The sequence below is a fragment of the Equus przewalskii genome, chromosome 1 (genome assembly GCF_037783145.1).
Source record: "Equus przewalskii isolate Varuska chromosome 1, EquPr2, whole genome shotgun sequence".
Taxonomy (NCBI): domain Eukaryota; kingdom Metazoa; phylum Chordata; class Mammalia; order Perissodactyla; family Equidae; genus Equus; species Equus przewalskii.
Window position 1 is genome coordinate 133,208,697 of NC_091831.1, and position 26,240 is coordinate 133,234,936.

The window sequence follows — 26,240 nt, forward strand, 5'->3', positions numbered from 1 at the left end:
TAATAATAGTTTATAAAATCATAATTCCCTTTGGAATATGCTCTTAAAGAAATATTCCAGCTAATAAGTTAAAGAGGAATGATAGAATATCACCATTATACCACCCCCCACCCCCGCCCCGTGATCACCAGTGACTTCTAACTTCACAAACAAGTTGCAGTCAAACTTTTTGTTCCTCCTAAAGGAAATACACATACCGCTTATGAAAGAGTCCTGCCAAAAGTTGAATCTGATCCTGATTAAGCCTCTAGACCTAACCACCTCTTTACTAGAAATACAGGAAACAAAGGAACATGTTAAATGATACCACAAAATCCAGACTGGAAAACTACAGGACGAATGACCCTGTTTCTTTAACAACAGAATTGCAAGAAAAAAAGAAAAAGATGGATTAAAAAAGATGTAAGGGACTTAAGGGCTTAAGTCTATACAATTTATGGACTTATTTCAATCTTCATTTGAACAAATAAAAAATGAGACCATTGGGGAAATATGAAAACTAACTGGATATTTGATGATTTTAAGGGTTTTTACAATTTTTAGGTGTGATAAGTATACGGTGGTTACATTTTTAAAAGGAGCACTTTTAGAGATGCAAATTGAAATACTTAGAAATGAATTGATAATGGTGTTTAGGATTTGCTTAAAAATAATTGGGGAGTTGGAGTTGGCTAGTGTGTGTGCGTATAGTTGAAACAAGATTGACTGTGAGTTAATAATTGTTGAAGCTGCATGATGGGTACTTGGGGATGCATTATACTATATTCTCTACCTGTGATTACATTCAAAATTTTCCATAAAAGTTTTTAAAATGTGGATCAAATTTGTATAGAAACTCATTCATGACTTTTTACTTTAGCAATAATTCATGATAATGGCCTATATTCATAATGATTTTTTGTAATGATTTTTTTTAGCGGAATTAAACTTGAACCAGTCAGGCTAACATAATTAATTATATTCTGCTCCAGTTACAATGAATGATTAATTGATTTCAACTGCTAGGGTGAATGCCTGAGCTCTCAGTCATTCAGCAATCTTAGCAAGCAGGCCGTTAGATCCTTCCTTGCTCACTAGTTTTTGTGGAGCTTGCTAACTGTTTAAGGAAAATGTTTATTTTCTGTTAAAATATGTCAGGGAGAGTGATCAGGTTATCCACATTTAACCTATGTGTCCCATATTAGAATATATGTTAAGTAGCTCAGTACAGTAAACTAGATTCTGCTCGCTCTTGTTAAAATCATAATGGTCCCCAGAGGTGGAAATGTATGTTAAAAAAGGTATCCTGGAAGTGTTTGATCTCAGTGTAAAGAAATTAGAATAATTTGATATAGTGTAGGTTGTCTTGTAGAAAAAGTGCTTCCATTCCATGAGTTTTAGAAATCATTTTGGAAAAGTGAAGCCTTTGTAATTGGTATTTGGAAGTATTTGGTAATACTGAGCAAATTAAGCAATATTATTCTTCATTCTAAATGTATTTTTTATTATTCTTTTCTCCCCTGCCTTTTGGGCGTGGGATTTAGCCGCCTTTGTATTTCTAAACACAAAAGGCCAGTTTTTATTAATTAAAGTGTCAATGTACTGTGATTAATTTTTCATTATTTAGTTTTGTGATTGTAGTTTTCATTTCTTAGTAGCACCTCTGATTAAGAGAATTAACCTGTTAATTTTTTCCCTTATCTCCTGAAAAATCTTATCAGAGGCTGTTTGGAATTCTTTGGCTTCTATGGTATGCATATTGTTGATTTGCATGGACTAGTTACCTCAGTTATTCATTCAACAGGTATTTCTTAAGCACTTGGTTGTGCCAGGGCCTCTGCTAGATGATAGGAATACAGTAGTGAACTTAACAATGTGCCTGCCCTCCTGAAGCTTACGGTCTGGTAGGTGAGACAAATAGTAATCAGATAATCAAGTGAATATATGTGCAATTCCAACCATGACAAGTGCTATGAGGGGGAGGCCTTTGGTGATCCAAGAGCTGGTCATGCAGGGATGGGACTGAGAGAGGAGGTGGGACCTCGTCAGGCAGTTCAGGGAATGCTTCCCCAAGAAAGTGGTGCTGGAGCCCAAATCTGAAGGATGAAGAGAGGTTAAATAGGTCAAATAGGATTTTAAATAATGTCAAATGGTTATCTACAGGGCACTGAGAGCTAATTTTTCTTTGGGGAAAGGTAATATTTTTTACTCTCGATTTTATCGTATGTAAACAGAGCCATTCAGACTCCTTTGTATATTTTTTTAATGGTTTTTCTTTTTTGCTTGGCATTTTATTCATTTACCAAAGAGCTGGCTTGTACTTTGGCAGATGTCATACTTGGTTATTGTTCTTGAGAATGTTGGCCCAACAATTTGGGAGTTGTGAAAGGGACTTGGCTTTTCAGACCTTGACCTCTGTATCATGACTACCATAAACTCCGGATCAGGACATCTAACCTCCTCCCGTGCTAAGTGAGGTGTCTGTCCCTCTGATCTCTGCTGTCTGGCTTTCTATGCATCCTTCTGATATTGCAAATGCCACATTGCAATGGAATCCTGCCTCATCTAAGCTGAGCTCTTGAAAGAATCATCCATGCTCAGTGGCTACTTCGATTCCCCTGCCCTTATCAACCAACTGCATTTTGTTCTCACGCTCTCCAGGGACTGCAATCCATGCTCTCAGGGAGCTCATAGTCCAGTGGAAAGAAGGAGACCAGTAATTATTATACAGAAGGATTTGGGCTGTAAAATATACAAATACCTGGTGGCTAGAAGCTCAGAGGAGATGCGTATGTGAGCCAAGATGACTTCCCAAAGGAGAGATGCTTGAGCTGAATTTGGAGTTTTGGTAAATTTTGTTCTAACTAGTCACAAGCCTTTAGACATGATGTGATTATAGGGCAGTTCCTTGACTGTTTCACTCTTTGTTGTACTTTCAGGCCAGTGGGTATGTTTTTCCCTGTGCCCAGATTGTCCTTTCCCTCTTGGTTCTTCTACAGAACTGCACTTCCTTAATCTCCATGTCCTTGAACTTGGCTGTAATAACCGTTCAATAACCATTTGTATTTTTATAAAGGGTGTGTGCTCTGTAAATAGGCAATGAAGCTAGTTTTACAAGATAAGCACAAGTGTTAGTCTCATTACAACCCCATACTTCTAACTTTTAACATCTCTGATTCTAAATCCCCTGGCCGCACATCTCCTCTCCTTACCCCCGGGGAGAAATTTTCTTTCAAAATCGAATATGCACTTATATTTATAGAATATAAAACATACCCACCACGTTTTGCACAAATGGGAAAAGAACTGCTTAGCTTTGGAGCGTGTAAGCAACAAATTATAACTCCTGGCAGAAGAAATGGATTCAGAAAGCTCAAATTAGAAATTAAATGGGGAGGCCCTAGTTTCTTTGTGTGTGTGGACAAGTGTTTTCTTGAGCTAAATCACCTATGGTATTTTTTATTTGACTATTTCATAAGGAAAAGTGGATGTTCAATATTTTGTAGATGGTATTTTCCTGCAGCACCCTGCTCACCGACGTTTCTCTATAAAGTTTTTCCACAAAATTCCAGTTCCATAGGTTTTTTTTTTTTTTTTAAAGATTTTTAAAAAAATTTTTTCCTTTTTCTCCCCAAAGCCCCCCGGTACATAGTTGTGTATTCTTCGTTGTGGGTTCCTCTAGTTGTGGCATGTGGGACGCTGCCTCAGCGTGGTCTGAGGAGCAGTGCCATGTCCGCGCCCAGGATTCGAACCAACGAAACACTGGCCCGCCTGCAGCGGAGCGCGCGAACTTAACCACTCGGCCATGGGGCCAGCCCCTCCATAGGTTTTTTTTAAAGATTTTATTTTTTCCTTTTTCTCCCCAAAGGCCCCCGGTACATAGTTGTATATTCTTCGTTGTGGGTTCTTCTAGTTGTGGTATGTGGAACGCTGCCTCAGCGTGGTTTGATGAGCAGTGCCATGTCCGTGCCCAGGATTCGAACCAATGAAACACTGGGCTGCCTGCAGTGGAGCACGCGAACTTAACCACTCGGCCACGGGGCCAGCCCCCAGTTCCACAGGTTTTTAAACAAATATATCAGAAAGAAAAAGTTGGAAGGGGGTCTGGCTTCCAGAGTTAAATGGAAATGCTGAGTTAAAATCAAACACGTTTTTTGCTCGCTTTTATTTTCATTTATTGATTTTTTTAAATGAGGTGCCTCTTAGAGCCTCTACGAACACTGAGGGTGATCTCTGAGAGAGCCTTACAATGTGTAGTGCTCCCAACCAGGTAACTCTTACACTCTTTTTCCCCCTGAAGAGTTTGGGTTCTGCAGAAATGTTTTGGGAATTGCTGCTTAGATGGTGGGTACCTCCATAGGGTCCCCAGCCGGGAACAGGTTCTCCTTATCTAGACAATTCTCACTGGGCTTGGAGTTTCACATCTGTTACAATATTTTGGACCGACGGACAATGGGTCACAGAGATTCGGAGAACAGGTCGTTAGCCTACTTGTTCACTCTTACAAGCAGCTCTGCTTTCTGTGGCACTCAAAACAGCTGCTTGGGATAGTGGTCTCCAACTTTGTTGATCTTGTATCCCATGCTTAAAAATCTTGAGTACACACTCCTAATACGGAAATATTTATTTATAAATTATGCAAATATATTATTGCACTGTTACTATGTATGTTTTAAAATATGCAAAAATTTTAAGGGATGACATAAAAATTAATGAAAGTTATAATATTTCTTCCCACATTTGAATGGGCCATTTTGCACATACCTTGGTGTGTACACAACCCACTTTGTAAACCTCTGGCTTTGCAGACAGAATCTACGTTTCTTCCAAATCAGCTAGCTCTCACCCTCCCCACTTTCCTGGGTTAAGCATGCTTTCCAGTGGAACACTGTAGCTGTTGAAGAATGCAGGCCACCTCAAGGTATTTACTTCTAAAGAAGTCCAAGATATAGTAAGTGGAGAAAGCAAGCATGAATATGTATGGTCTGATTTCTTGTGTGTGAAAATGTTTTAAGTTTGCAAAAAATATATAATCTATTTATAAAAAATGTCTAAATTGATACATTAAAAACTGTGAAGTTATTTCTGAGCACTGGAATTAAGGGTCTTGGGAGAGGAAGAGGATTTTTATTTTTATCTTTCCATACTGCTTGGGTTTTTAATGATTTTTTATTTTTTAAAAATAATAAATAATTTTTAAAATCACTAAATACATTGTGATGTCAAATATGTTACAAAGCATTGTCAATGTTGATTGTTGAAGTTGGATGATGGGAACATTGGGCTTCATTATACTATTTCTACTTTTGTGTACATTTGAATATTTCCATAATAAAAAATAAAAAATGCAAAAAGAGTCTATAGAAGTACCCTACATAGTTAACAGTGATTGTCTTGGCGGGGGAGAAAGAGAGTTGGGAAGAAGAACTATAGGTTCCTTTCCCCTGATGTGTTCTATGTGCATGTATTGCTTTTATAGTGGGAGAACACTTAACTGAACACACATGCCCTGCAGAGCCCCCCGTGCAAAGAGTTTCATTCGTAGATAGGAGTATAAAATACTTGTTTGGCTTCCCAGATAGTTGTTAGTTTCTAAGGGAATATACAAAATGAATGTGCAAGCCAAGAATGCTTAATGTGTAAGGCTCAGCTGTTCCATATTAAGATTTGAGGCTTGTTTTATGATATAAGAGGATTCTTGGGCTTGTTATATAATGAAAGAAAGGTGAAACTCCGAGGCATAGCCAAATGCCTCTGCACAGTCCCAGCAGCACAGGTAGTGGCCTGCTATGAGTCAGTCGCACTGTTAGCTGGTTACCCTGCTCCGCAGTATGAAAGGCAGCATCTTAAAGTAGAGTACCTAGTTATAGCCCTCACATGGGGTCCAAGGGAATTAATATGAGGAGGACGTTTTCTGTTGCTGACTGCAATGCTAGGCTGCATTCCTAGACATACAGAATCTATAAGGAGAGAAATGATGGTTCATTAACTGTGTGACCTTGTAAGAGTTAGGCTCTAGGTACCTCATCTGTGAAACAAAGATGATAATGTCCCTTAGGGGACTGAGATGAGGATTAAATGAGAATGTTGTCAGGCACCTTGTATATGGTGAGCACTCAAATGCCAACTATTCTTGTTTTTGTGTGAAAAGCTGCATATTGAACTGAGAACATTGAGCTTGCGAGCAGGTGTTCCCTGATTTGAAGTGCCTTTTCAAACAGCCATGTGGTTAGGGATGATTGGTCTTTGGTTAATCCCATTACCCTTGCCAAGTTTAGGATTGGGCATGGAACCCAATCTGGCCAGGAAGATGTGAGGAAATTTCTACTTTTCTTTCTCTAGATGTTGTCATTCTAAGAGTGCCGCCTGGAGTTGCAGCAGCCAACTTGCTGTCAGTCTGAGGGGGAAGCCAACATCAAAGATGGCAGAGTAGAGAAAAGAAAAAAACTTCATCTTAATGCCATTACTGAACTGCTGAATCAACCATCCCCAAAGCCCACCCTACCTTGGGGCTTTGTGTTTTTTGTGAGATTAAAAAAATTATTTTTAAATTTAAGCTGGTTTGAGTTACCTTTCAAAAGCATAATTAGTAGAACCTGCACCAGAGAGGATTTGAGGTAGGGGTAGTGGCATTTCTTCAGTGATATTTATTGAACACTTTGGAATGCAAAACTAAACAAGAAGTCAAGAAGTTCTGAGATAGGAGGAACAGGGGGTTCTGGAAAGATAGCAGCTTGAACACATCCTGCCTCTTTTCTACGTGCAATTTAATCCATCTGCTTCTCCTGAGAAAAGCAGCTGCTGGGGCCTCCAGGAGGCAGACAAGACCTGGGATGTGGGTGAGGCTTCAGGCTTTGGCAGAATCCTGAGAGAGAGAGTTGGGGCATGACGGTCCTCCTGCCTGAGGACCGTAACAGGGAACCCTAAGGAAGGGACAAGGGGGAAGGTCCTTGTGAGTGTACTGATCTCCCTGGTTCTCAAGATGCTGAACAGATGGGTTGAGTTGCCACCACCCTTGAGTTGGAGAGGTGAGACTAGGACAGGCTTCCTCGTGGTGCGACACTGGAAGACTGGCAGCCCATCTGCTGCTAAGCTTGGGCCAGGGGAGGCTGTGCCTATTTCTTCTTCTGCTTTGGGAATGCTGCCACCGAAGATACCCCAGTAGCTGGAACAGAGCCCCAGTGAGCAAACAAAAGAAAAGAAGATTCCTAATGGGCCCAGCAGCCAGGGAGAAGAATTACGAGCAGAACCTTCAGTACAGAAATAGCTGCTGGCATAGATAACTTGAACCAAAAAAATAAGAAAAGGAGATTTAAGTGCAGCACACACAAAAAACCCTGATTTTCTGAGACCAAAAAAGAAGATTTTGATGCAAAAATTTCAAGAGATGAATTGAAGGAGAAAGGTGTCAATATTGATGTCTGAATTAGCGTCCTGGAAGATAAGAGACAGAGCTCAAAGCACAGAGCAAAAACACAAAGAGACAAGAATCAGGAGATGGATAGAATTTGAGAAAGGGGGTGGGGGATGTGACAGAAAAGGCAATCAATAATAGAAGAGAAGTTTCTGAGCTGAAGAGAGACTTGCATCTCACAGAGTTCCAGGAAAGATTGATAGTCAAAAGACTCCTAGGCGTATTGTATCTCAGAGCTACAAAAATAGAGAAAAATCTTAAGTTCCCACAGAGAAGAATAAGTTACTCCTAAAGGAGGAAGAATCATCCTAGCATTGAACCACTTATCTACAACACTGGAAGCTGCAATATGGAAAACTGAGAGAAAAGAACTGTATGGAAATTGACCTAGGCAGACCTCCTATACCTTCAGTTCACTCAGTCTTGCAAAATAACCCAAGAGTATGTTACCAGTTGGTTTTACTTAGTGAGCAAATTAACTCAGAGTCAAAGTCTCCAGAAGAGTGGGGAAGGGCCAGGGGAATATAAAATCTTAGGTGAAGGGTAAAAGTAATCATTATCCAAATCAGGGTGTATTACCAGCACCCAGATACTCAAAGCCCAGAGAAGCTCATCTTTCTGACCGTTGAGCGTGACTGGATCATCCACTCTGTAGAAGTCTATTCTTTTCCTGAATTGATTGCATCACCATCTGCCTTGAGAACTCTTCTAAAAACAGTCTAGAACTAAAAATAATAAGTGAATCTCAGGAAATGTGGGCATCGGGGGTGGGTTGAAAGGAGGGAAGTATTCCAAAGGTCTCATCTGGGGAGTGGCTGTGGAACTGGTGGGGACAGTGAAAGTATTCTAAAATTTGAGTGGAAGCAGTGGAGGAATAGAGTATTTTCGTGGGAGAAATATATGTCTGGCTTTCATATAATGATAAAGAAACATCTGATTATGAGCAACAGGAAATGGAAAGTAGCTGGAAATAGAATGGAAATCTACAAAAGTCATATTAACAAGATGGAAAAGGGAAATAATATCAACTTGATCAATCTGCAAAAATAAATAGAGTAAATGGAGGAAATAAGTAAAAAAAGCCAATAAATAAATAAGATAGCAGGAGAAATCCAATCATGCTAAATGTGAATGGACTGGATTTTAACATTAAGAGAGACACTTAGATTGAGCTAAAAATATAAATAAGCCAGCTATACACTATCTAGAGAAAAATACCCTAAAACAAAATTTTAAAGAAACGAAATATAAAGGAAAAGTTGAAAATGAAGGGATGGACAAAGATACCAAACAAATATAATGAAAAAGAAAATAGGAAGAGCAAAATTAATAGCAGACAAGGAAGAATTTAAGCGTAAAGGCACTATTGGAGGGATATCATGAAACAATATAAGGTACATATGCAGAATTAACATCAGTAAACCTATGTGTACCAAACAATAAATGCAAAGACAACTTGATAAAACTACTGTATATTTCAAATCTTTTTTTTCAGAATCAGATCTAATATACAAAAAATAAGGACACAGAAGAATAATACAATCAACATACTCAGTTTGATAGATACATAATCTTAAGTCCCTCAAGTAAAAAACAGAATTTTTTCGTATATCCAATAGAACATTATAAAAATTGTTTATGTGCTTGATGACAAAGAAAGCCTAACTGAATTTAGAAATGAGAGATTTTTGTAGCTAGTTTCAATAAAATTAGAAATAAGTAATTTAAAAATGTCTAGAATAGCCTTTTTATAAATTAAGGAATACTTCCTGGATAGCCTTTGGAACAAAGAGGAACATAGAGCTCAAACAGCAAACTATCTAGAAAACAATGAAAAGGGGAATAATTTATATCAAAATCTGTCCTCAGAGGAAAATTTATAAACTTACATAGCATTATCATTAAAGAAGAACAACTAAAAATGAAAATACTTCTCATTTTTCTGTGGAACAAATTCTATGGAAAGAACAAAATAAAGCAAAAGAAAATATGAAGAAGGAATAAATGTAAACAGAGTTGGGACTATGAGATGCAAGTGAGGAGCAGAGGGTACAAAATTCAACAGGATGAGGTCATGCAGGTGCCAAGCCTGGCACCCCGGCCACCTCACTCTTACAGAAGCACTCACCCTCAGGGCCGCACAAGTGAGGGTCTCGCACTTACATAATCTTGCTTCCTTGGGTTTGGTGACCTAGGTGGCTGGCTTGCCTCCCTCTAGTCCTGGCCCTGACTGTGAAAGTAAAAGCTTCCTTCTTAGGGAGAAAAAAGCATTGTCCTGTATTTCCTTTTTTTTTTTTTGTTTTTTTTTGTTTGTTTGTTTTTTTGGAGGAAGATTAGCCCTCAGCTAACTACTGCCAGTCCCCCTCTTTTTGCTGAGGAAGCCTGGCTCTGAGCTAACATCCGTGCCCATCTTCCTCTAGTTTATACGTGGGTCGCCTACCACAGCATGGCTGCCAAGCAGTGCCATGTCCGCACCCGGGATCCGAACCAGCGAACCCCGGGCCGCCGAGAAGCGGAACGTGCGAACTTAACCGCTGCGCCACCGGGCCGGCCCCCTCCTTTTTTTTTAATTAACTAAAATCATAAGAATCCAGATGTAATTTATACTTGTTATTGTGATCTTTCAATTTTACTAATTTTATTCTAGCCTAGAAGAGGGTAGAGTCAGAAGAGTTCTTACAGAAATAGCTTATTGTGGTTCACTACATGTTTCTTTTTAGAAACTCTTTGTTTTTAAAGAGCATTAGATCCCTTACCTTACATTATATTCCTAAGTTTATGGGCCTACACATGTCATTGTATATCATTGTTTAAAAGTATAAATAGTAATGAGATTCATTGTACATCTTATTCCGTTTAGACTTTCAGGGTATAAGGTAGAAAACAAACATGTGGGCTGTTCACAAAGCATCAACCATGCAATAAATGAACCCTCCAATCTACCAGTAATCGAAAGAACTTAGAATTACTCCAAATCTGCTGTCTAAAAGCATATATTTAAGTATACTCTTAAAAAGAGTATCTCTAGAAATTGGGAGGGAAATTACCATTTTCCAGCATAGTTTCTCTTGACAGTTAACTAAACTATAGTCTATTGGTTTCCCTTTTTTCCTTTTGTGGATTATATCTAAACATAAGGTTGGACAGAACACTACATAGCATTCATGTGGCTTAATCTTATTTTCCACAAAAAATGTGTGCATTTGCTTCAGTTACCTCAGGGAGAATTACTAGAGTTTCAGAGCATAGTTTGTGATTTTTCCTGTGCTTTAATGCTATGCCTTCATTTTCTCATTATTGTGATCATATATAAACTTGTACCTCTCTTGCTTGAAGGTATTTCACAAAATAATTTAAATAAATATTTGATGCAATAGATAAGTAAAAGCTGAAAACTGAAGAATATTACATGCAAAAGCACAAGGACCAGATGGTTTAACAGCTGAGTTTTTCTCTAATTAAAAAAATATAAAGATCATCACAATATTATCTAAACTATTCATGTCCATAGATGAAAGCTGTAGAAGATCAAAGCATGAAAATGATAGCACCAAAAAAAGGTGTGGATCAGTTTCACGCATGAAAATAAAGGCAAAAGGCTAAATAAAATTTTAGCAAGTAAAGTCCAGCAATGTTATGAAAAAATACATTGTGATCACGGAGGATTTATTGCAAGAATGCAAGTGTGAGTCAGTATCAGGAAATCTATCAACATTTTTTTATGAACAAACTAAAGAAGAAAAAACATATATTACTAAGGCATTTCCTAAATTTCAGCAGTCACTTCTAAAAAAAATAGAAGAAAAAAGGGCTGGCCCTGTGGACTAGTGGTAAAGTTTGGTGTGCTCCGCTTTGGAGGCCCAGGTTTGTGGGTTTGGATCCTGGACGTGGACTTATGCCTCTTGTCAGCCATGCTGTGGTGGTGATCCACGTATAAAATAGAGGAAGATTGGCACAGACGTTAGCTCAGGGCTAATCTTCCTCAACAAAAAAAAGGGAGAAAAAATAGAAGAAAACCACTTAAAGACAGTGAAGTTTACTCGCCAAAACTAAAAAAAATAGTATGTTATAAAGGCAAAACATTAAAACTTTTAACTAATCTCGAGAATGAAACAGCAGTGTCCACTATCAGCATTCTTGATTAACATTGTCTTGGAGCTTCTGGCAAACCCAGTAAGGTGAAAAAAGTGAAATAGTTTATATTCTGTTTTTGGTGATGAAATGATTGTACACCATGAGATTCTAGTAAAAAAAACCAACCAAGTAGAGTTAATAAGATAATTTAAGCAGACAAGTATAGAATAAATAAACAAAAACCAAAAGCTGTTCTGTACACTAGTCATAAGCCCTATTAAAAGAAATGGGATGAATGATTCCGTTCTCAATACTGACAAAAATTAAAATACTTAGGAATAAATAAAAATTAAAAATAAAAACTATAAAACCTTATTGAAGGACGTGAAACAAGCTCTGAACAAATGGAGAACATACAATGTTCCTGTGTGAGAAGACCACATAAAACAAAATGGTCAATTCTCCTTGTACTTATTTCTATATTTCATGTATTCCCAATTAGAATATTAACTGAGATTTTAGGAGAATTGGGTAAAACTACCTTAAAGTGCATATGAAAGACTACATGCCCAAGAATATACTATAAAAAAGCCCCTATAAGCAAACAAATTAAAGACTTTGAAATCGGTTAAGAATGATTAGAATAGAAATAAACAAGGAGATCAATGTAACAAAATAGAGAATTAAGAAATAGTTCCCAGTATGTACTTTAAATTTATGATTAAAGTGGGATCTCAATTTAGGGTGGAAAAGTTAATTTATTTAATAGATAATGTTAATTCCATTTTTATCTATATAGAAGAAAATAAAGTTGGCATTCTATCCACCATATACAAAAAAAGTTTTCAAATTGATTAAAGCCTTTAAGGGAGAAAAACAAACATGAATTTTGGAAGAAAATCTTCATTTTGTACAATTTGCATTTCAATGGTGAGAGAAACTGTAACCAAGTCAGGAAATCCATATGTCATAAAAGAAATGTTAGACTTTGTGGACCTCAAAAATATTTAAACTATGGTATAGCAAAGAATACTGTAGTTAAAATCAACAGAGGAATAGATTTGGAAAAGTATTTGCAAAGAAACTGAAAGATAAAGGGTTAATATATTTCATAAAATATATAGTTCTTACAAACTGACATGAAAAAGACAAGGATTCTAACAGAAAAGGGGATTTGAGCAATTAATTCACAGCGAAACAAGTTCAATAAGCATATGGGAATATTCTCAGTTCTCAAAGTAGGTAGTGAAAACTGGAGTAAAGTTACAATAAAGTCATCACTTACATTTGTCAGACTAGCAGAAATTAAAATCAGCAATAAATATTTCTGCCGAGAGGTAGGGAGTGGAGAATATGAGTATACATTGCCAGTGGAACTGCAAATTGTTGCAGTGTTTTAGGAAGGCGATATGGCAACCTCTATTAAATTTTAAAAAAGTCTATCATTTGACCTAGCAATTCCACTGCCAGAAATATTTCCTATAAATGTGCATATGTAGGATATCTATATATAAGTGTGTTAAATGCAGCATTTTTCAGAGGAGCAAAAAGCTGGAAGCACAGTGAAGGCACGTCACTATGAGACTCATTGAATAAATTAAAACACCTCTACAATGTAGAATATTACACAGTTGTCAAAAATAATGAGAGCTATACTGATCGACCTAGAAAGATTTCAGGTACTGTTGAGTAAGAAAATCAATTAGCTGAAAAGAATGTATACTATAATTACATTTTTGTAAAAGAATGACGACTCCCCTCTATGGAAGAATTTGTATAGATGTTCAGGATTATGACCTTAGAAAAATTTCAGTTACACCCCACGTTGTTAACGTGGGTCAGGGGACAAGACACTGGCCCAAGCAAGACGAGCAGGAAAAATATGGTACTAACCCCTCCAGCATGTGTAATTCTACTTATTAGAGTTAAGAGTTGGAATTAGTTATTAGAATAAGTAATTGTTACTTATTATTAGAAATTAGAAAAAAGACCCATCTCTCCTGACTTACAAGGACACTAATGATATAAAATTAATTAAAAAATAAGAAAGAAAGGCAAGTTGCAGAGCAGTCTACATACCATGATTCTACTTTGGAGAAAAGAACACAGAAAGCCCTGAGTGTGGATAAATGCTTGTGGATATTTGAAGGAACCACTAACACACTGTTACTGTTCTCCACCCGGCTCGCTGGGGTGGGGTAGGAGCTGGATGTAGGGAGATGAATAACTTTCTCTTTACACATCTTTGCGTTGTTTCACATGTCGCTTTATGCTTTTGTAAAACATCTTAAAAATGAGAAATTTAAAACAACTGCACAAACAAAACCCAAGAACACATTACAGCGTCTGCCCTCGAGTTGCTCGCAGTCTTGCATAGACCGTCTTCAGCTATTGGAGGCATTAATTCGGTCTCTATGGCTTCCAAGGAAGAAACCAAGGAGGGGAAGTTGTGGCCGGCAGATTTCCTCCCTATAAGGGTAGGGACTCCCTTCACTGGAGACGCTCGGCCACAGATGTGATGATGTTCCTTCGAGAGGAAGGTTTTGGACTAGTTCAGTGTTGTCTCTGATTTTTCTGATGAGAATTCCCCAGGATACTTGTGAAAAACAAAAGTCTCTGGGCTCTGTCCTTGACCCCCTGAGTTAGAATCTTCAGGGGAGGGGTCTGGGCAGCTGGATTTTCATCAGTGTTTCATGATGCGTTGTATTACGTGTTAGGTGATGTCTGTCTCAGGGAAGAGTGAGAAACACTGGTCTACATTCATGCTACTCAGTGTTGCCTGGGGACCAGCAGTGGTGGCACGAGCACCGGCATCACCTGGGAGCTTGCTAGCAATGCAGGATCTCAGGTCGCACGGCAGACCTGCTGAGTCGAAACGGCGTTTGAAAGGTCCCCGTGCACAGTGCAGTTGGAGAAGCACTGTTCTAGATGACCCTTCTGGTCACTCCCAACTCTAAGTAATTTGGCATGAAGATAGCTCTGAGTCTCTAGAAAATCCTTTTTGTGATAGACCTCTTTGAAAAGTAAAACTTTAGTCAAGGAACACCAGGGCTTTTAACGAACTGACTGAGGCAGAGGCTGAGCCAGGCCTAGAGGAGGCTCGTGGGCGGGAAGAGAGGAGAACGCCCTTGAGGTGGGAAAGGAAGCCAACGCTTACACGAGCCTGGCTTTGTTTGTGAACAGAATGAGGGAGCAGTGAACTCCGTGTTGAACAGATACAGTAGTTGAAGCTTATGATTTAATGGGAGAGATAAGACGTAACTGTAAAAAGATGACTGTCACTTGTTAATCCAACACGTATTCATGGGATGCTAAGTCTGTGCCAAAGTGGGCAAGGCACTTGGGATAAAGCAGTGAAGAGCCAGAAACTCTGCCTGACTTCACAGAGCTTCAAGTCTGGCAGGGGAGACGGACGTAATCAATGGTCCCACAAATCGCTGGGACAAGGGCGAGGTGACTGAGGCACTTGCCTTGGGTGCATACTTTAAAAGGGGGCACCAAAAAACTCTATCAATGCAATGTTTAAAAAAAATCAAAATTAATGCAAAAATCTATGATGAATAAAATATCAAACTTTTATATAAAGACAGGATTGGTATTACTGGTTTTTCATTTTGTTCTTGGCTCCACATGGCATATAATTTTACCAGAAGAATTAAAAGATGTTAAGAATGTATCTAGCAGGGGGAGCTGATATAAACTTGTGTGGGCGGGATAATCCTTGGGAGATTATCCCTGAAGCAATAACGTCTAAACTGGGACCGGAAGCATGGGAAGAAGCTGGGAGAAGAGGAGGAGGGGTAAGCAACAGAATGGGCAAAGCCCAGAGGCAGGGGAGAGCTTTGCACTTTTGAAGGAACTGCAAGATGGCCCCTGTGTCTAGACCCACGCTTCTCAAACTTAGCGCCTATTAGAATTACCTGGAAAGCTTTTAGGTCTCAATAGGCAGGCCTTGCCCCAGACCAAGTAAATAAAAACCTCTAGGGATGGGGCCAAGATAGGTGGTTTTTAAACCTTCCGCAGCAGTTTTAATGTGCAGGCTGGGTGGGCACCTGGTGGAAAATGAACGATGTGGTGGATGAGGGAGAAGTTGCGGGAGACTTGACTGAAGGCTTGGAGGCCGCGGTAATTATTTTGGGCTTTCTCCAAAGAGCATTGGGAAGTTATTTGAAGGGCTTTAAGCAGGAAAATGACGTGATCTGACTCTTTTTTTTTTTTTCAAGATTGCTTTGGCTGCTGTGATGAGAATGGACTGCAAGAGATGGATGCAGCAGGAAGAGTTAGAAAGTGATGGAAACATCCAGGTAAGAGAGAATGGTGGGCTTGGGATAGGATGATGGCAGCAGAGGTGGAGAGATGTAGAAACATTTAAGAAATATGGGTAGAATTCATGGGATTTGGTGATTGACTGTGAGAGGCCAAAGGGGAGGAAACAGTATGGATGACCCCCAGCGCCTGGCATCGGCAGTTGGCGGGTGGTGATGACATTCGTGAGCTATAGAACGGGGAGCACGGCCGGGGGAGCAGGCTCGGGGTGCAGGGAGGGTGTGGTTGGTTCAGTTTTGAACATTCTGAGGTTGCGAGGCAGCAAAAGGGAAACGGTGGAATGGACAATAGGATATATGGGAGTGCAGCTCAGGGGAGAACGCACAGGGGAGCTATAACGTGGGACTGGTTGGCCCATATGGGTCATAAATAAAGCCATGGGAGGGGGTGAGATTGCTTAAAGAGAGAGAACCGAGTGAGCAGAGAAGGAGGCCTAGGCCGTGCGACTGCCAATCTTGAAAGTTTGAGTAGAGGGCAAGGAGCAGAGAGGGGACCGAGAGGTAGGAGGACAATCAGCAGGGCACGGATCACTGAGGCCCAGAGAGTGGCAGGGAGCAGCACTGACGTCGCAGCCAGCATTCAGAGGAGAGGAAGATCCCTGTGGGCTGGACTGAGCTCCGAAACAACTGGTGAAAATAACCGGGCCTGGATACATAAACAAGACTGAGTTAGGCAGGGAGGGAGGGGGAAATTCTGGAGGAGACAGGAAGAGGAAGGAGGTTTGAGAAAAGGCAGAGATGGGAAGGAATGAGGTGCGTTGGGGGCCGTTCATCATGTACAGGTCATTGGGATTCTAGAAGCGTGTCGTACGAGATAAGGTCAGCAGGCAGACGGTGACTTTCGGGTTTGACTTCTTTGGTCTTCCTCTTGCTTGTCTCTTTATTTCCCATCCCTCTGACTCCCCTCTAATCCAGGCTCTGTGGAGAGCAGGCATTGCACTGGGCAGCCTGGCTTCTTGCTTTGCCATCCAGACATGTGTAACTGCAATCAAAGCTTTCACGATATGTGCGGTACCATCATCCAGGTGACCGCTGAGGACAGTCAGCTCTGCTGTGGAGGAGTGTGGAGGATCGGGCATTCATTTTAGCATTGAACAGCGTACTTGTTTCCTTTGCTCCGACTCCACGCACCTCAAAGTGCCCAGCTGCAGTGTCATCGATGCTCCATTTCTTTCCTTGTGCTCTCTTATAAGTAAAATCACAAATAGGCTTTTGCCTAAAGACAAGATGCTAGTGTTATCTTTCCGGAGTGGGCTCGTAAATACAGATTTTTTGGAAAGAGGTGCATATAATCAGTGCACAAGCCAGCATTCTGCATGTGCAATGAACAGATGTGGCTGCATTATTCAGTTTCCCTATTTGACTTCCCTACAAAGATGTACTTCAGAAAATGTGACGTCGATGAACACATCTTCCCAAGTGAAAATAACCCGAGCCAAGAGGAGTTCCAAATGTTCCAGTTAACCATTTGTCGTGTCAGTTGCTTATGGAGTCTCTGCATTTTATGATGTACTGTGTCACTTCAAGTTTTCCTACTAAAGATGAAATAATTTCTAATTATATTTTGTGGGAAACCATATTAGTATTGAAACGCTAATATTACATTATAGTAGAAAAATGTTGGTTTTAACTCTGCCCTTTATTTTCTTGTTTCCTTCGTATTGCAAGATGTGACGTTTGTACCAAAAGTGAGTGCATAAAATATATATGCACAGTTTAAAGAATGGTTATAAAAGTGAACACCTGTGCAACCACCACCCAGAGTGAGAAGTAGAGTCTGGCTGGCACCTGGAACTCTGGAAGCGTGCGCTTCCTCCTTCCTAAAGTTACCGCAGCGTCACTGGTGTGCTAGTGATTTTACTGCTTTTATTTAGAATTTCACCACCTATTTATCCATCCCTAATGACGTAGTTTGGTTTGGCTTGTATCATACTATATATATTTTGTGTGTCTTTGTGCAAATGCACAAACCCATGAGTGCCTCCTTAAATTTTGCCCCTAGAAGCCTCGCCGCCTTCCTCGATAGTCAGCCCTGTTCTCATTGTGTGTGTAGTTTGGTTTACCTTTTTCGCTGCAGTTTAACAACCTCGAGTAAGAGTATACCACAGTTCATTTGTGCATCGTCCTGGTGGCCAGTGGGCTGTTTCTGGTTGTAATGATTTCAAGGCTGATAGGAATATTCTTTTCCATGTCTCCTGGTGTAGATGGTCATAGACTGTCTAGGGTATACAGCAAAGAGTGTTTTCATCCTGTTTTTTAAAAGTGATATTTTAAATTCCTTCTGGATAGTTAGTGATGGAACATGCCAATCCAATGCAAACATGATTTTATTGTAAATCTTAGTGCTTTAGACATAATGGAATATGTCATTCATTTTAACATCTATCATTTCTAGACACACACTGAAGGTGTGGTCGGATACATCTGCAGGCGAGATGGGCATTCAGGACAGAATGCAACGTTGACCCAGCCATTCTTCCTCCCCGTGCCCTGCCCCACACCCCCATATCCTTTAGTTTCATGGATCTTTCCAAGGGAAATAAAAGTGAATCATGCAAGATAATCTTAAATTAATTTAGTCAGAGGCAGACCTCTCTTCAGGATTTTTGTGTTCGCCAGTCCTGCTTTACCCTGCTCTGGGGAAGAGCATGTGAATTATGAACTGCAGGGAGCTGAGCCCATATGAGTGTCAGGTTAGGTGGTTAAATGTGCACAGCATTTAACTTCTCTGAATGAGTTGAAACACATATGCAAGTGATAACACATCTCGTATTTCCCTCACGTGTTTGTGGTAGAATTTGTTGGTCGAAATATCATTATTTCATGTGTTGGACAGTGTAAGATTTAATATCTAACTCTTTGAGACAGAATTCTAAGTTCTCCATTAGCTTTTGTTGCAAGCATTAGCAAAAGAGGAAAATTGTAAACAGTAATTGAATTATTAAAATGACCAACTGTCCAGCTTTCATTTATCATTAGTAGCTTTAGAAAAATTCTACTTCTATTTGTTTGGGTCAGTGAAATAATTGTACAATTTATATGATGGCAACTAACAGTTTAAGTAGAATTTTTCCTCTTTTAGTAGCTGAATTGTTCTTAAAGGGTGTGTACTTTGGGACACATAACCATGACTAATTGGAACTTCACTGTTTTGAAGTGCTAGTTATGTAATAAAGAAGTACTTTTCCAGCATGGTTCAAAAAACTGATCAGAAGGAACTAGCAAAGAAATATGGGAAATCTGACTTAATTGTAAAAGACATTTTAAATTAGAACAACGGGTTTAAAGTGGCTCTTACATTTGTACTTATTTGCATATATTACCATTCAGTCAGACATAAAATTGGGGAATTTTTGGTTAAACTAATATTTGAGTATTGTTACATAATATAGTTTTTAAAAGCTTAGTTTATAATAGTGAAATGTAATCTCCCTGTAAATCTAAACTTCATGCAAGATTCTTTATATAACTTTGGTTTCCAAATAAGACAGCCGTTTCAGATAAGGAATAAGATCATTTATTCTTTGCACTGGGTCTTCATTAAAGCTCATCTGTTCTTTCGCTTCAGTTTTTTAGAGCTTATTTCACATCTCACAAAGGTTTTCTCCTGGGTTGGGTGAAGCTGTAGATCATCCACGTTTTCTGGGCAAAATGTCGTTCTGAACGGAGAACATAAAGCAAACACAGCGTTAAGTTTTTAGATGGAGCTTACTGAAGTGTTTCATCCTTTGTCAAATACTCAATTGATGTAATGCATGCTATGTTTTTTTAAAAATTAGATTCTTATGTTTGCAAATATTTTCGTAACTTCTGAGTAAAACAAAACCCAAGTCAGTGAAAGCAATCAGGGAAAGGCTTCCTGGAGCTGCTCTCTGGCGGGGGGAGGGGGGAGGGAGTCGGGGTCCAGTTCTGTAAGAACCCTAAGTCCCATAGGCAGTCCTCCTTGGTTCTCCCTTGAAACAGCTCCTGGAAGGTTTGAGGGTAACTGTTGTTTGCATTCACTCCATCGCCCGGACTCCAGGGCAAACACTCCCAGTTCCTTCACTATTCTCACGGGCGGGCTTCTCTCTCTAGCCTTCCTTCTTTGGACACACTCCAATTTGTCAATGCTGTTCTTAAAGGTCCCTGGGCCGGAGGCCACTATCACTAGCCTCTGCCTAGCTTAGCCTGGTAAGCCCTGCTCCTTCCTCTTATAGGTGCAGATGCTGTCCAGCCAAAGAGGGCATCACAATTGTTTTGGGTCTCTCTTGGAAACCAACTGTGAGACCGCTTTGACCATTAGCTTGGCCTGAGACACTATTTTGTGTTACTAACTTCAGTCTCATCTATTAGGAAAAAAATTAGCAGTAGTCAGAGAGAATTCTAGTTTATGGCTTCCTTTTTCTTTGAATTGCATCTCGGCCAAGTCTTTACTAAATCAGGCTTTTAAAATTAAAATAGTGTATAAGTCAGACAGAGAAAGACAAATACTGCATGGTATCACTTATATATGAAAGCTAAAAAAAAAAGTCAAACGCATAAAAAGAGTAGAAAAGTGGTTGCCAGGACTGGAAATAGGGAGAGGTTGGTAAAAGGGTACAAACTTTCAGCTAGAAGATGAATAAGGTCTGAGGATCTAATGTAAACCACAGTGACTAGTTGATAACACTGAATTGTATAATTGAGATTTACTAAGAGAGCGGAACTTAAATGTTCTTGCAAAAAAAGAAGATAAGCATGTGAGGTAATGGATGTGTTAATTAACTAGAGGGGGGAAGCCTTTCACAGTGTATGTGTATATCAAATCACAATGATGTACACTTTAAATATCTTACATTTTATTTGTCAATTATACCTCAACAAAGCTGAAATAAAAACTATTATGAGTAATTTTTCAAAGCATTCTTGAAAAATGCAAATAGTAAAGAAATAAATGAAGTCAAATATGTAAGATTCTCTCCACCATCACCATTCACCAGTATCACTCCCCTCCCTGCTTTCATTTGGTTTGGTTTACGTCTTTCCAGACCCATTCCTATGCATTTACATATCTATCAATGTTCATATGCAAACGTGAAGATGTTTTTATAGAAATAGAATTATACTGGATGTATTTTTCTAAAATTTTTCCTTGTTATCAAATAATGTACTTGGAGACCTGTTCGTATCAGTACATATAAATCTATTTCATTCTTTTTCACCTGCTGCATGACGTTCCATTGTGTGGGTATACTACAATGCATTTAGCCATTTTCCTATTGATGGACATTGAGATTTTCCCAATGGTTTACTATTGACAAAAAATGTTGAAATAGGTAAACAGTTAGCCATTGATGATTACGTAGCTAGTAACTGAAGTTTTTTTCCCTTTTTTGCAATTACTGATTATAGCTTTTAGCTGTTTAACCCGCCCATTGTAAACTGTGCTGTTTAGGCAATACGCTGTCTGACTCCCACTGGGTTCCTATAGATAACATCTCCCTGGCACCTGGGTCACCATGGTAATGGGTGTTTGAGCTGTTTTTTCAGGAATTAGGACCCCGTTGTCCAGTTTAGGCCAGTTGAGACCACCAACCCATCAACTGGGCTGCGCAGATGCCCAATAAGTGACCTTTTGACGTCAAGAGGCTAAAAACTCCACCCTCAGGTCATGTTAAGGACGCCATTTTGTGAACATGTGTCCTGTGAAGAGGCATGAAGTCTGACTGCGCTTGTGCACATCATCAATGACCTCACCTCTCCTCACCTCCAATCATCTATCTCCACACTTCAGACCACCTTGCTCCCTACCCCATAAATATCCCCAAGTCCCCAGTTTCGGGGAGGCAGATTTGGGCCTTGTTCTCCTGTTTCCTCACTTGGCTGCCTTGTGATTAAAAACCCTCTCTCTGCTGCAATCTTGTTGTCTTGCTGTTTGGCTTTCTGGGCGATGGGCAAAAACGAGCCTGGTTCAGTAACAGTATTGCAACAAACACTTCTTTACATATATATTCTTTGTGGATATTTTGAGTATTCCTCCCAAATAGACACTAGAAGTAAAATTCTGGGCCAAAGTATTACATATGTCTAAAATTTTGATAATATAAGCTCCACGAGACCAAAAGCTTTGTCTCTTCTGTTCTCAGCTGTGTACCTGGTGCCCACGACAGTGCCTGGCCTGGGGTATGTGCTCACTCCGTGTTAGCTGTTGAATGAAACTCCCCTGCAGAAGCTGTGTAATTCACATTCCCACAAATAGTTTATGAGGATGCCCATTTCTCCACACCTTTACCAACTCTGGATGTTATCTGTCTTTTAATTCCTGACAAACTAATGAGCAACCAGTGATAATTTCATTGATTTTGTTTTGCATTTATATAATTACTGTGGAAATCGAACATCTTCCCATTATGTTTAGCCAATTGCTTTTCCTCCTAAAAGGCCAATATGTCCTGCTATAGGACCAATATTTTCTGGTCTTCCTCTTCACTCCGCCACAAAACCTCTCATCCCTGACTTTGTGCCTTTGGGAAAGAAAATCACCCTCAATGAATTCCTCCCATGGAGGCACAGAGCAAGTTATTCAACTAATTTTTTTCCTTGTAGTTAGTTAGAAAGATTAAGAGCACAAGGTTTAGGGTTCACATCCTGGCTCTGGGATTTTGGTTTGTAGAAGGTACTTAAAAATAGGTATTTGTTATTAGTCTCCTGAGATACATATTATAATCCCCATTCGTTTCTGAAGAACTGAGTCTCAGAAAGGTGCGGTTATTCTGAGGCTACATAGGTGGTAAGCAGTAAGGTCAAAATTTGAGATTAGGACTGGACGATGCAGTAGTCACTGGTTTTTGCCTACATATTGCTTTGCTTGCTGCCTAGCTCTCTGGGAATGCCTCTTGGCCTCTGCAAAGCCCATTGCAGCACAGACCCACCACCAACAACCTGAGCTGATGTCTTTCCTCTTAGGCTTCCTAGACCATGCAAGACTAGACCCTCACTATTCAAAGTGGGGTCCGCAGACCAGCAGCATCAGCAGCACCTGGAGCTTGTTGGAAATGCGGAATCTGAGGCCCCGCCCCAACCTACTGAAGCAGAACCTATATTTTGACATGATTCCCAGATGATTCTTGTGCACACTGAGGTTTGAGAAGCTCTGGATGGAGCAGATCTTTAGTAAAATTAATGCATCTTGTTATCCTAATTAGGTCCTGGATTTTCTCAATGCTAAAGGCCACATCTCAGATTTTTTTTGGTATCCCCCAATGGTGCCTGGTACTGTGAAGACACAGAGGAGGCACAGGGCACTTACAACTTAAAAATCTATAGGTCCCATAGCCCCTCCCCTCTTTTCAGCATGTAGCTCCTACAGCCTCAAGGAAGGGTTTGATGCTCATATATATTAAGGGCCAGCACTGCAACTCTGCTGGATTAGATTAAGGAAAATCAGATTAATGGTGCCAAGACTAACGAGGGAAGGAGCTGTTGGAAATAATCAATGCAAAGGCAACAAACGGGCAATGAGTCAGACCAAGTTGAGTCCGATGTGGGCCCAGACAATCATTAGCAATGTCCCCAAGCTGTGTCACTTCTGTCAGCCTCAGATCTCTAATCTGCACAGCCAATAGGGCCCGTTTCAGAGGGCCATTGGGAAGATGATGTGGGATTAATGTTCCAGAGCACGTAGTTCAGTGCCCAGTGCAGTAGGAGCTCTGTAAGAGCCATTCCCTTCCCTCTCCTCTTTCCTTCTTCAGAACCATGTGGGTAAGCACCAGTGGAGAGGTAGCATTGCATTTTATACAGCCTTTCAGGTCAAGTCACATAGAATTGTCGTGGTGAACAGCCACAAAAACAGAGAAATTGCTCTCTAGCTGAGAGAAGGCGGGGAGGGTGGTGCTCAGAAGTAGAGCTGCTCTAAGGGGCCAAAAAGTCATGCGAGAATAGCTAAGTGTGTACAAGGAGAGAAGCAGTTTAATTTTCTCAAATTGATCACGTGGAGAAACTGTTGGCAGACTGCAGAGTATGCTCTTAGTAATTGCCAGGGTTTTGTATCCCGGCGAGATAAAATCTCAGAGTGCGGTTGTATAAGGGACTCAGGGGGCATAAATCTGCCATGGGCCTGCTCTTGGCAGTGAAACCCGAGGGGTGAGGGAGGAGTGCAGCTCAGAGGTGAGAGGCCTGCTGTTTTCCATCTCTACTGGGGACAAGCAAGAGAGATAAATGGGCTTCCCAACAAAGGAAGGTGGGAGAGGAGAGACAAGTTTCCTGAATACAGGGGGGAGGAGAGAGGAAAGGATCTGGGTAAGGATGGAGTTCACCTTTCATGGAGAACTGCAGAACTATAGAAAATCATGGTTGCCATGGCAAAAGATGCTGGGCATCCTTTTGCTCTGCCGAGAAGACAGAAGGAGCAGCTGGACCATCCTTTCTTTCCTTTACTCCCTACCCCGCCTCAACCCCTTATTGTCCCTGGGGACTTTGGGGCCAAGGGAGATGTTAAATCACACAGGGCAGGACTTCTTAAGGGTAATCCATTGGTCCACATCAAGATTTCTCAGGGCTCTTATTAACAAGTGTGTGCCCTGGGTCCTTCACAGACCACAATGAATCAGAAACACTGCAGGTGGGTCTGGGAATTCTGCACATTTAATAAGCTCCCCAGTGATTCTTTGGTACTCTAAGGTTTGAAAGTCACCCTCACAGAGTGAGATTTTGAGATTGCGATCTGTTAAAAGCATTTCTCTGGGTAAACAACAACAACAAAATGTCACATCCAGGTCCTTGCCACTCAAAGTGTGGTCCTAGGACCAGCAGCACTGACATCACCTGGTGATCCACCTGCATGCCGAAGTTTGGAAAGCACTGGGCTAGTGAGGTGGTTCTCAAACTCCGGAGGCAGGTAGTTGTTAACTATGGGCAGTGGGAAGAGGCTAGCCTGGGAATCAGAAGACCTGGGTGCAAATATTGGTCCTTTCACCTATGGCTGTGTGAACTTGGATGGTCATTGCACCTTTCCCGGCATCTTTATGCCATCATTAGGATGTAATAATGTCTACTTCATAAGAGACATGCAAGCATTAAATTGTGAAAGTGCTGGCACATGTAGATGCTTAGTAGATGTTAGGAGGAGGTTGAATCAGCACTCACCTTTGCTGGGTTTCTCCTGACATAACTCTGATGCTCTTTGGAACAAGGCCTGAGTAGTGGGGCTCTCTGCCCCATGGGATGATGATCTGGACCGTGTTCCAGACGTTGGTCCATACTGCGCTGTTGTCCCACTTGAACTTGATCATGACCAACTCACCGATATCCAAATCCAGTGTGAGGAGAAAGGAATAGGTTTTATTACTAGTAATGCCTTCGCCCCTTGAAGATAGAAAGGAAACCAGACACAGTTTATTTATTTGTACCAGCAAAGTGATGCTGAGGTACGTTCAGGATGCATTAGGTTGCCTGAGTGACTTGGGACGGTGTTTTCTGCTGCATTTCCCAAACTGGTGTTGGACAGACTATTAATCGAGATAGCAATAAGTGTGCTGGGATAAAAAGGATTTTCTAGACCAATACTATTGGGAACACCATACTACTTTCTGTGTCAGCATGTTAAAAAGGCTCCGAGAGGTCTGTAATAATGAATCTACTTAACTTTGTTTAGCTCAGGCATCCTGGTTCCTAGGTTAACAGATAGGAAAACTGCCCCCAAAGAGACAGCGGGGATTTGGCAATGGCCTCTGAGCAGTTCAGCTATCCGTAGTTTGGTTAACACAGTAGAGCCACCCCATGGTTTTCTTTCCCCAGGAATGCTTTTCTTTCTCCCCATGTGAACAGAAACTTCTATTAAAACAACAAAGTATAACAGCGATAGAAAACCACATATAAAAAGGATGCACCAATCTGGGGCAAGATTTAAACACAGATCCTTAGGTATCATTATCAGCTTTACTCACTAATCTCTAAGACATTAAAATGTCCCAACTTTGACAGAGCAGCTCGCTGCCCTTTCCACTATTTAGAACAATCCCCTGGGGAGAGATCTGAGACAGTGTTATCCAGGGGTAACGCTGGATTTAGAGAGAGACAGATGGATGGAGGTTTCGCTTGTGCGGCTTGTCATAGCTCTTCCCGCAGAATGTTGTAAAGAATCATTTGGAATCCACCAGTCCCCCTGGGCCAGGGGCAGCCTAAGGATAGGGTCCCCTCAACCTCTGGTGCACAGCACCAGCGAATACTTGCTGAATGATTGAGTGGGTGTGACGATCAGAGATCCTCACCTGGGAAGGCGAGGACTGTCCCTGGAGTGGGTGGACAGCTAGTGTCACTTCGCAGGGAGAGGCCATGCTCAGGGTCGAGATGCTGAGAGAAAGCAGCCAATGGGCCTTTTCTGGCCAGTGAAGCTGGGGAGCCTCTGAGAGAGGCGTGTTGTGAGCAGGTGTGTAACAGGGCGAAGGACAGATGGGGAGGGCTGGCAGTGCAGGCTGATTGAGATGGGAAAT

At 40.6% G+C, this 26,240-nt stretch overlaps 1 protein-coding gene across 3 annotated transcripts in view; it reads right to left on the bottom strand.

The window, feature by feature from the left end:
- Positions 1 to 19,286: 19,286 nt before the first annotated feature.
- Positions 19,287 to 26,240, bottom strand: part of LIPC (lipase C, hepatic type) — a 161,053-nt gene continuing 154,099 nt past the window's right edge. For all 3 annotated transcript variants that reach the window (XM_070579029.1, XM_008521810.2, XM_070579031.1), the window contains 2 exons: positions 24,895 to 25,113; positions 19,287 to 19,451 (listed from right to left, as the gene is read on the bottom strand). In XM_070579029.1, the coding sequence (XP_070435130.1) occupies positions 19,340 to 19,451; positions 24,895 to 25,113 (331 nt within the window). In that variant the 3' untranslated portion in view covers positions 19,287 to 19,339. The remainder of the gene's footprint in view (positions 19,452 to 24,894; positions 25,114 to 26,240) is intronic.